The sequence below is a fragment of the Prionailurus viverrinus genome, chromosome B3 (genome assembly GCF_022837055.1).
Source record: "Prionailurus viverrinus isolate Anna chromosome B3, UM_Priviv_1.0, whole genome shotgun sequence".
Classification (NCBI taxonomy): Eukaryota; Metazoa; Chordata; class Mammalia; order Carnivora; family Felidae; genus Prionailurus; species Prionailurus viverrinus.
This window is the reverse complement of record NC_062566.1, coordinates 26,395,748-26,407,843: the sequence shown is the minus strand read 5'-3', so window position 1 is coordinate 26,407,843 and position 12,096 is coordinate 26,395,748. Positions and strand designations below refer to the sequence as shown.

At 41.7% G+C, this 12,096-nt stretch overlaps 1 protein-coding gene across 5 annotated transcripts in view; it reads right to left on the bottom strand.

Moving 5' to 3' along the window:
• SIN3A (SIN3 transcription regulator family member A) overlaps positions 1–12,096 on the bottom strand; it is a 74,450-nt gene that overhangs the window by 2,268 nt on the left and 60,086 nt on the right. For 4 of the 5 annotated variants that reach the window (XM_047863469.1, XM_047863465.1, XM_047863468.1 and 1 more), the window contains exons 18-20: positions 10,855–10,947; positions 9,866–9,960; positions 3,016–3,223 (exon numbers count right to left, since the gene is read on the bottom strand). In XM_047863469.1, coding sequence (XP_047719425.1) covers positions 3,016–3,223; positions 9,866–9,960; positions 10,855–10,947 — 396 coding nt within the window. The other variant, XM_047863470.1, reaches the window with a different exon arrangement.

Genomic DNA, 12,096 nt, shown 5'->3' with positions numbered 1-12,096 from the left:
CTCTCTCTCTGTCCCTCCCCCACTTGTGCTCTCTCTCTCAAAAAGAAACAAAGATGCTTAACTGACTGAGCCACCCAGGCGCCCCCCCCCCCCCGCCCCCCATTTTGAAACTAGCATCACAGGTGCTTCTAGCATACCCTGAATGAGACCCTATGAGTTGCAGCTGTTAGGTCACCCTGGCAGTGTGACCATCCACTTCTAAGTAAAACAGTGCAAAGGCAAAGGGCTTAAAACCCACTTTCTCTTCACAGTATTACCCCACCCTGCCCAGCAGAGCATGAGGACACAGCAGATCTTCAGGGGAGGTTTATGCTTTCACCTACCCACCTGGTAAATATTTATTGGGGCCTATGTGCAAGGCAGAGTAGGGGATACAAAGATGAATTAGGTGTTACTTAGCTCCCCAAATAATCTGGCATCGAACATACAACACACAGCATCATGAGAGAAGTCCATTAAAACACCCATCCAACATTCTCCTGTGTAGTCCTTTCAAAAAAAAATTTTTTTTTAACATTTATCTTTGAGAGACAGAGAGTGACAGGGCACAAGCAGGGGAGGGACAGAGAGACAGAGAGAGAGACACAGAATCCGAAGCAGGCTCTAGGCTCTGAGCTGTCAGCACAGGGCCTGACACGGGGGCAAACCCACGAACCATGACATCACGACCTGAGCTGAAGTTGGATGCTTAACCGACTGAGCCACCCAGGCGCCCCTGTAGTCCTTTCAAACATAACCAGTTCAGGGGCGCTTGGGTGGCTCAGTCGGTTAAGCATCAGACTCTTGGTTTCAGCTCAAGTCATGGTCTTGGCGGTTAGTGAGACTGAGCCCCACGTTGGGGTTGACAGCACGGACCCTGCTTGGGATTCTCTCTCTCCCTCTCTCTCTCTCTACCCCTCCCCTGCTCTCTCTTTCAAAATAAATAAATAAACATTAAAAAAAAACCCAAAAACAGTTCAAAACACAGTGCCTTATATGCCCCCTAACCCACCTCCGTATTAACAGATTGTATCCCTAAACTTCTGATTTACTCAAGCAAAAACAAAAACCAAAAAAACAAAAACCACCAGGCATCATCCTTGATGTTCTCTTTTCTCTTACCTTCTCACATCCGATCATGACCACATCCTGACAATTACATCTCCAAACTGATCTAATTCTTACAATTCCACTGCCACCCTGATAGCCCAGGTCACCATCACATCTCATTTGGACAAGAGCAGTCTTTCAAGCAGTCTCTGCCTTTCCAGCATCATGCCTCAAGTCACCCCACTGTCCTCACAGCAGTTCGAGCCATCTTTGTCAACAATGTCCCAATGTACCACAAACAAAATCCCAACCATGGTCTATGAGACTAGCAATGATGTCTTCCCCCACCCTTCGACCTCAAACATGCCACTCTCCCTATGGCTCAACGCACACTGATGCTTCTAGCTTCTCAAACATGCCGAGTCCTTTCCTCCCTTCCAGCGTTGCATTTGCCTGTTTCCTTTGCCTGGAAAGTACCAACCTCTGACTCTTCCCCAGGCTGGATCCTTGTCATTGTTCAGACCTCAAGCGTTTCCTCTTTAGAGAGGTCTCCCCCAACAAAAACAGGGCCTGTGTGCCAGTTACCCACAATCACTTCACCCAGTTTCTTTCTCTCATAGTGCATATATGCTCTACTCCTTGGTTGTGTCCCAGGGCCTAGCACAATACCCGGTATATAACTGCATCAGGAAGCTTCACAATTGAGACAGCATGTGAAAACGGATAGAATTCAAATAAGCAATACCACTTGAAATATAAATGCTGGGAGTAGCTTCATTTCACTGAGGTGCCACCAGCTGTTATGGGGTGAACTGTGTTCCCTACAAGTCACTGTGTTAAAGTCTTCACCCCAGTACCTGAGAATGTGACCTGAGAAATAAGGTTGTTGCAGATGTAATTAGTTAGGATAGGTCACACTATAGCAGGGTGAACCCATAGTCCAGTATGACTGGCACCCTTTAAAAAGGGTAAATTGGGTTCGTGGGTTCGAGCCCCGCGTCGGGCTCTGTGCTGACAGCTCAGAGCCAGGAGCCTGCTTCAGATTCGGTGTCTCCCTCTCTCTCTGCCCCTTCCCCATTCATGCTGTATCTCTCAAAAATGAATGAACGTTAACAAAAAAAAAATTTTTTTTAAGGGTAAATTGGAGGCACCAGGGTGGCTCAGTCAGTTGAGTGTCTGACTCGATTTCTGCTCAAGTCACAATCCCAGAGTTGCGGGATCAAGCCCGATGTCCACGCTCAGCGTGGAGCCTACTTGGGATTCTCCCACCCACCCCCCCTCTGCTCCTCTCCCCAGCTTGCACTCTAAACATAAAAATTTAAATAAGTAAGTAAATAAATAAATAAATAAATAGGGTAAATTGGACACAGGCACATAGGAAAAACACCATGTGAAGATGAAGGCAGAGACCTGAAAGCCAGGAAGGCCAAAGACTGCCAGCAAACACCAGGGGCTAGGAGAGGAGGCAGGGAGCAGATTCTCCTTCACAGCCCTGGTTCAGAGCAACTCTGCCAAACGCTTCAATTTTTGACTTCTAGCCTCCAGAACTGTAGGACAAAAAATTTCTGTTGTTTAAGGCGCAGTCTGTGGTTCTTTGTTTGGACATTTTTTTTAAGTTTATTTATTTACTTTTAAGAGAGCAAGCAAGTCAGCAAGTGGGGGTGGGGGGGGTGGGGCAGAGAGAGAAGGAAAGAGAGAATCACAAGCAGGGTCTGTGCTGTCAGCATAGAGTCCAAAGTGGAGCTAGACCTCAGGAACTGTGAGAACATGACTTGAGCCAATTACCAAGAGTTAGACACTTAACTGACTGAGCTACCCAGGTGCCCCCTGACATCTTTAATAGACTAATACACCTGCTTACTCAACAATTCTCAAATCTGCGAGGTGGTTTTCATAAAGGGAGAGAAGCAATCAGAAGCCTCTGGGGTAGGTCTGGGCCTGGCTGGGGAAGGAGGGGTGTGGAGAAATTCAGTTACTCGTTCTTACCTGATGAGCCCGGAGCAAGGCAGTTCTCCGATACATGTAGTCCTCTGACTTGATCACATACACCATCTTGTAGGAATTCAGCTTGAATCTACACTCCAGTTTATCCAGGCTATCCACATTCTCCATGGTCTTCTTGCTGTTTCCTTCCTTCCCTTCCTTTTCCTGCTGTTCTCGACCACGCTGACATTTCCGGATCCGCCTCAGATTCCTACAATGCAGAGAAGCCATGCCGGATGAGAGCTCATCCAGACGCAGATTCCCAGAAGTCCCCTCAGAGGGGTTTTCCTTATCATATATATGTCTTCATAGCACTTACCAGGATTTTACATATAATGCCCAATGGTTTCATTGTAAAAAAAAAAAAAAAAAAAAAACGTTCAAATGCAGAGATACATAGAATAAAAACTAGGAATCTGTAACCATCTCCTACCCCTGATTTTCCAAATCCCACGTGCCTTGGCAGAGATAGCCACGGATAGCAGTTTTTGATTTAAAAACTTCTAGGTCTCTCTGAATCAGTAACATATGTAATCACTTGCTATAGTTCTGTTTTGGGATTTGTTTTTTAAGACAAAACATGATCATACTATAAATATTATTCTCAACTTTTCACTTAATGTGAAGATATCGTCAATTCATCACACAAAGATTTGTCACATTTTCTTGAACTGCTGCAGAGAACATGCCTTAACCATTCCTTAATAAAAATCAATTAGGGCTCCTCACCTGAACCACAGACCAAAGAAAATTATTTGAATGCCTATTTTTTCAATTCCCCCAAAGAGAGTACTTAATTCCTGCTATTCTACACGCATAGTTAAGAAGACAATTCATATCAGTGGATGTCTTGGCAGGTATTTAGTGCTGAATCCTCTCTGCCAGTAAGCAGAAAGACTATCAGCTAGACAATTCTATTGTTTCCAATACTATGCTATGAAAAACACTGCTTCAGTGAGTATCTTTGTATACATGTATTTCTGCAGGACGGCAGTTCTTTGGTCCAAGGACCTCTGCGGGTTCCAAGACACTTTTTAGGAGGTCTAGGAGATCAAAACTATTTTCATAATAATACTAAAATGTACTAACACGGAAACATGTATAAAAAAACTTTTTTTTCCTAGGGCACGTGGGTGGCTCAGTCATTTAAGTGTCCAACTTTTGATTTCGGCTCGGGTTGTGATCTCACAGGTGTGAGATGGAGCCCCGCTTTGGGCTCCACCCTTGGCATGGAGCCTGCTTAAGATTCTCTCTATCCCTCTCCCTCTCTCAAAAAAATGAAACTTTTTTTTTTCCTGTGTTAACATTTGCACTGGCAGTGCAAAAGGTAATGGTGAATAAAAATGCTGGTGGCACCAAACTGTCTTCAGGAATCTTTGTGTTCTCACTGGCCATGCTCTGGCAGTTGAAAGATTCCCATCTTTTTCATACGCTGTGCAATAAAATGGGAACTGCACATAAAGCACCCTAGTGTGCCGAAACACAATGGGATTCTTACAGAAAAGCACTTGAGCACTGCTTGAGTCGCAAATGGATCACTATTTTTACCTGAAAGAACAATGGGCTAGCCAGCCTGGAGTATCTGGTAGCTATTTTCTCAAAAAATGTACAATGAGGTCTGGCACTTCCAAGAAAACAACTGAAAATGTTTGCTGCCAATGAGAAGGTTTAACCTTTCAAGTAAAACTTTAAAATTTGGTAAACTAGCATTGGCCACCACAAGCTGACAGCTTCCTATTACTTACAAATGTGTTTGATGAGGTCAAGGGTGATATTAATAAACATGAGGTTTTTATGGGGGGAGGAGGAGATGGCAAAATGAACATGTGTCAACATCTGGTAGGTCTGCATAACTTAGTGAATTAATATTTTCCAAATAACCAACCGCATGAACTTACAAAAAATCATGCATGAAAAAAAGATTCATTCAAAGTACAAGGTAAACCCACAGATTCTGACCTAACTGTATGAAAAACTCATTGATATTTTCACTGATCCTGCAACTAACCTTTAAGAAACTACCACTTGGAAGAGTTTTGATGTCATGTCAAAGAATATCCACAATTACCTGAAAGCATATGAAAATACTTTTTTCCAGCTACATATCTGAGTAAGGCCACATTTTCTTCACATATTTCAACCTAACAACATACTGCAACAGATTGAATATAAAAGCAGAGATGAGAAACCAGCTGTTTTTTTATTAAATCTGACATGAAACAGATTTGGAAAAATGGAAAGCAATGCCACTATTTGTACTAATTTTTGTTTTAAAATCGCTTTTCATTAAAATATATTTTTTTAATTTTTAAAAATTATTTATTTCTGAGAGAGAACGAATTCTTTATTTCAGCTCGTGCACAAGCTGGGGAGGGGCAGAGAGAGAGAGAGAGAGAGAGGGAGACACAGAATCTGAAGCAGGCTCCAGGTTCTGAGCTGTCAGCACAGAGCCCGACACTGGGCTTAAACCCACAAACTGTGAGATCATGACCTGAGACTAAGCTGGACATTCAACCGACTGAGCCACCCAGGTGCCCCATCATTAAAATATTATTTATGATAATATATAATGGATTTAATATTTTTCAAATAACATTTTAAATATTTCTGTTCTAATTTTGAACATAAATATTACTAAATATAATCCACATAAACAAAAGATTTTTGGGATATTCCTTTTCTAAGAATATAGGTCTCACTGAAAACCTTAGCTAGAATAGGTGTAAGGCAAATTATTAGAAACCAAAGTTATAGGGTAAAGGTCCCATACAATTTATCTGCCCTGACCCCAGAATGATTCTATCAATTCATATTCCACCCCCCACCCCGCCCACAGTATATGAAAGTGCTTTCCTTCCACATACCCTCTACTATACAGGTTACAAATATTTAAAAAATTTGGCTGACCTGTGAGAAATACATGATATGTTTATTGTACTATTTCATAAACATGGAGACTAAGTCTGTTTTGTTGAAGAGTGGCCTGGCACAGAACAGCTGCTCGAAGTCTGCTGAATGAATCAAGGAATGGAAGAGCCTGGCGGGGCCCTTCTGCTCACACCCTTTTCCATGTTTTATTTAGGACTAAGTCTAATAACACATCTTCCTGGACTTAGGGGCTACATCCTGATAAGTAGTTGAAAATACTGTATGTCAAAAATGCATTTTATAAGCCTAAACCTACTAAACATCATAATTTGGCCTAACCCACTTTAAAGTGCTCAGAACACTTACTTTAGCCTACATTTGGGCAAGATCATCTAACACAAAGCCTATTTTATAATGAAGTGTTACATAACTCATGTAATTTATTGACTACTGTAAAGAAAATGAAAACAGGGGCGCCTGGGTGGCTCAGTTGGTTGAGTGTCCGACTTTGGCTCAGGTCACGATCTCATGATTCTTGAGTTAGAGCTCCGCACTGGGCTCTCTGCCGTCAGCACAGAGTCTCCTTCACATCCTCTGTCTCCCTCTCTCTCTGCCCTCTCCCCCACTCACGTTCTCTCTTTCAAAAATGAACAAACATTAAAAAGAAAGAAAGAAAATGAAAACAAAGTGATTGTATGGGTACAGAAAGATTGTATCAATTCTTGACCCTCCTCCCAGTCATCATGAGGTGGACTGGGAGCTGCAGCCCCTGCCCAGCATCTTGAGAGGGTCGCACCACAGATCACTAGCCTGGGAAAAGACCCAAATTCAAAATTTGAAGTATGGTTTCTATTGAGTGTGTATCGCTTTTACATCATTGTAAAGTCCTATCATTTAAGACAAACTATCATAAGTCGGGGATCGTCTGTATTGGGATAATACATTTCTGGAAATGTAAGATGTGAGATTTCAATTCCAAGCTCTTGGGAAGGAAGAGAGTCACTCTACTACAGCAAAACCTCTTTTCTACTTCTGAAACTCCACTTTCATCCTCAGAAAGAAGACCAACAATATGCTTTGCCCATAAATAGGGAGATTTTTAAAAATTCTGGAGTGAATGCAGCAGGCCTAAGACCTCTATCTTTGAGTTTTTTCCTATCGTCGTAAGAGAGCTCTACTTTCTTACTATTTTTCAACCTTAATTCTGGTATAGGTAACATACAGGGTTGTATTAGCTGCAAGTGTACTGCAACTAATAGTTCACTATTAGTGAACTAATCACTAATAGCGCATCACTAACAGTGACTCAACAATTCCATATAACACTCTGTGCGCATCATGACAAGTGTACTCCTTAATCCCTATCACCTGTTTCACCCAATCCACCCACCCCTCCCCACTCACATAACCATCAGTTTGTTCTCTATATTTGAGAGTTTATTTCTTGGTTTGTCTTTTTTTTCCCTTTGGTCATTTGTTCCTTAAATTCCACATGAGTGAAATCCTATGGTATCTGTCTTTCTCTGAACGACGTCCTTCACTTAGGGTAATACTTTCTAGCTCCATCCATGTCATTGAAAATGGCAGGATTTCACTCTTTCTTGTGGCTAAATAATAATCTGTTGTACATTTATACCACATCTTTTCTTTATCCACTCATTTATCAACGGGCAACTGGGCTGCTTCCAGATCTTGGTTCTTGTAAATAATGCTGCAATAAACATAGGGCTGCATGTACTCCTTTGATTGTTTTTGCATTCTTTGGGTAAATACCTAGTAGCACAATTACTGGATTGTAAGGTAGTTCTATTTTTAACTTTTAGAGGTACCTTCATACTGTTTTCCATAGTGGCTGCACCAGTTTGCATTCCTACCAACACTGCATGAGGGTTCTTTTTTCTCCACATCCTTGCCAATACCTGTTGTTTCTTGTGTTGTTGATTTTAGCCATTCTGACAGATGTGAGGTGATATGTCATTGTAATTTTAACGTGCATTTCCCTGATGATCAGTGATGTTGAGCATCTTTTCATGTCTGTTGGCCTTCTGTATGTCTTCTCTGGAGAAATGTCTATTCATGTCTTCTGCTCATTTTTAACTGGATTATTTGTAGGTTTATTTTAAGTTTATTTATTTTGAGTGAGTGAGTGAGAGAGAGAGAAAGAGAGAGAGAGAGAGAGAGAGAGCGCGCGGCATGCAAGCAGAAGAGAAGCAGAGAGAGAATCCCAAGCAGGCTCCATGCTATCAGTGCAGAGACCAACACGGGCCTCGATCTCACAAACTGTGAGATCATGATCTGAGTCCATATCAAGAGTTGGATGCTTAACGAACTGAGTCACTCAGGCACCCCTGAATTATTTGTTTTTTAGGTGCTGAGTTATGCAAGTTCCTAATATACTCTCGATACTAGTCCTTTATCAGATATGTCCTTTGCAAATATCTTCTCCCATTCTGTAGGTTGCCTTTGAGTTTTGTGGATTATTTCCTTCACTGTGCAGAAGCTTTTTATTTTGGTATAGTCCCAATAGTTTTTCTTTTTATTTCCCTTGCCTCATGAGACATATCTAGAAAAATGTTGCTATGGTCCATGCCAGAGAATTTACTGCCTGTGTTCTCATATAGGATTTTTATGGTTTCAGGTCTCAGGGTTAGGTCTGAAATCCATTTCAAATTTGCTTTTGTATATAGTATAAGAAAGTGGTCCAGTTTCATTCTTTGTCATGTTGCTGTCCAATTTTCAACACCACTTGTTGAAGAGACTTTTTTCCATTGTGCATTCTTTCTTTGTCGAAGTTAATTGACCATATAATCATGGATTTATTACTGGGTTTTCTATTCTGTCCCACTGAGCTATTTGTCTATTTTTGTGCCAGTACCATACTATTTTGATGCCTGTAGCTTTGTAATAGAACTTGAAGTCTGGAATTACGAGGCCTCTAGCTTTGCTTTTCTTTTTCAAAACTGCTTTGGCTACTTGGGTCTTTTGTGATTCTGTACAAATTCAAGGATTCTTTTTGTTCTAGTTCTGTGAAAAATGCTGGTAGTAGTTTGACAGAGGTTGCATTAAATCTGTAGACTGCTGCAGTATAGACACTTTAACAATATTTGTCCTTCCAATCTGTAAGCATGGAATATCTTTCCATTTCTTTGTGTCTTCTTCAATTTCTTTCATCAGTGTTTTATAGTTTTCAGAATACAGCTCTTTCACCTATTTAGTTACATTTATTCCTAGGTATTTTACTATTTTTGGTAAGACTGCTATCTTTTGAAAGCCCCACTTTCAAGGTTGTCCCTTGCTTGGGTTCTGGAATCTTGAATCTGGGGAGAGCTTCCGCTATTCCCTAAACAATAAAAGTGGTTCACTGTACCCCAGCTGTTTTGTTTATGCTGAAAACCTGCTTTCTTTCTGGGAGTCTGGCCTATATGACTAGCACCCAATAAAAAACCTTGGCACTGAGTCTCCTAATGAGCCTCCGCTGGTAGACAGCGTTTCAAACATATCGTCATAATTTGCTGCTGGAGGAATTAAGAGCGTCCTGTGTGGCTACAATGGAAGAGGACTCTTGGAAGCTTGCGCCTGGCTTCCTTGAATTTTGTCACAGACGCCTTTCCCCCTTGCTGATTTAGCTCTGCATGCTTTTGCCATAATAAATCATCACTGGGAATATGACTACACGTGGAGTCCTTGAGTCTTTCTAGTGAATCATCAAAACTTGGAGACTCCGACACACAGTCCTATCTGACATAGGCAAATTACTGCTACATCTCTAAAACTCTCACTTCTCTGATGCTTCTTTGGCACATGCTCCAGGTAAGCTCATGGTGTAACAGCCATAGAAACCTTGAATTAGTGTCCTCAGTGTCCCCGCTGTCCAGCAGACAGAGCAATGAAGTGAGTGAAAACCAAGGATCTGAAAGCCATTTCACTCTCCGTTCCTCAGCCGTGTACCAGTACACATTGCCAACCTGTGACTTCGTTCACTCACCTCGGGAGAAATACTGGTTTCCGTGCCAGATGCTCACGCAGCTCAGGAGAGGTAGTATCAGAGTTCATGTATCGCTCCACATAGTCTGACCAACGCTAGGATTATAAACACAAAATGGGGGTGGAGAGAGAGCACAAAAACTGGACTCCACCCTCCTCAGGTATTCTAGCAAATTCTACGACTAACATGTCAGAAATCCTTAAGTTTTAAGATCAAAAAAATCTTGCCATAGTGACATGCTGGTACGTATTGACACACAGCTTCAAAATTCTGGTACATGACAAACCCAAAGTTTGTCTGAGATACTTAAAAGTTACCAGAAGTCATAAATGGGTAGAAACTGGCTCACTGACAAGTTTTATTTCACCACAGAGGGTTTTGTTAAAGAACAAAATACACAGTGGCAAATGTTTGAAAATCGGGATCTTTCACATTACAATCTGGCCTTCTGGCATCTCAAATTTTTTTTTCCCCAAAGATTTGGCACCCAGGAACCAATATTCCCACAGAACAACAATCTCCCTTCCCTATCTCAACATCATATGCATGGCTTGCATCTCTCATTAACATTACCTGCCAGGCCCAGCTAGGATAACCAACTCACTCTACCCACTCTGCAGGCTTGAGAGCTCCTGGCTTCACCTAGCCCAATAAAAAGTAAACATGACACAGAGTCAGGATGATACCAGGCAGATGGCACCTCATTTGTTGTTTCTTATACTTTAAAAGAAAAACAGGAAAGCTGCCAAACAGGACATTTCCTGAGAGACGGATTTACTGAGAGCTAGATGAGACTGCCATCAACCCTAAGTATCTACCATCAGGCAGCCCCCTTCTCTTCTGCTGAACTGGCCTATACTTCAGGCATCAGGTTCTGACCCTTAACAGGTCTGAGGCTGTCTTGGCCTTCTAGAAGATCATCCCTAGGCAGAGCCTCAGGACATGATGGCCCTCTAAGCACACGGTTTCTGTAATATACTTGTCCATACCTCTGCTTCTACAGGGTCATCCGAGTTCTCCTCTTCTGTGTCCAGGAGCTCAATGGTCAGCTGAACCTGGCCTTGGCTCTGAATAAACATAAGCTGCAAATAAGAAACCAGGGTGTAAACAAAAGACCATCTCCAAAGCTGTAATAATCTAGCTGCTCAAGGGTTGGGAGGTAGGGAGGCAATAAACTTATAAAACTTTGCTCTGATTGAAGGGATGAGGCAGACACTCCAAAGCTTAGGAGGCAGATGATAAAAAAGGCAAAAGTCCAATCTTGCTACCAGCAAAATGAAAGGTTAGAGCAAAAAGTATCATTCCATGTTTCATACCTCTTATATTAGCTAAAACAATAGTCAATGTCAAGAATGCTTTAAAATTATTTTGTTCGTTAGAAAGAAATATAGCATAAAGCCAGATCCGTAAAACATCAATGCCATTTCACCTGATAATCCCATTTCTGGAACACAATACAAAGATGTTAATGACCCTCTAGCATTAAAGAAAGAGAAGAAAAGAAAAATGAAACAGAAAGGAAGGAAGGGAAGGAGGGAGGGAAACTTCTAACAGAAAGTGAAGTGGAAAACGTCAAACCCAACAGAGAGCAGCAATCACATTTTTACAGCAGTAAAGACTCCCCAAGGAGGTGCCTGGCTGGCTCAGTCAGTGGAGCATATGACTCTTGATCTTGGGATTGTGAGTTTGAGCCCCACGTTGGGTGTAGAGATTACTTAAAAATAAAATCTAAGAAAAAAATAAGAAGACCATCCAAAGCATCACAAACTCTGTGGTGTAAGGAACACAAAACATCAACATATTAATAAGTGATCTGCTGTAATGGTATCAATCATATTTGAGGTTCTTAATATTTTGAGTTCTGCAAACTTTATTTCTGAGAGAGAGAACACATGAGCATGAATCTGGGAAAGGCAGAGAGAGAGAGAGACAGAATCTGAAGCAGGCTCCACACTGTCAGCATAGAGCCCGCTGCAGGACTCAAACTCACAAACCATGAGATCATGATCTGAGCCAAAGTCATAGATGCTTAACCGACGGAGTCACTCAGGTGCCCCTTAAAAATTCATATTTAAAAGCAATACACTGACAGGGGCAAAAAAAAAAGTCATATTTTGCACAAAAGAACTATGAAATGGTGGTGGCACATGGGATCTCCCCGTCAGAATCCCAAGACTCTCAATGCCCTTACCCTAAAGGCTTGCTGCAGACAAGCTCACTGTCCAAATCAC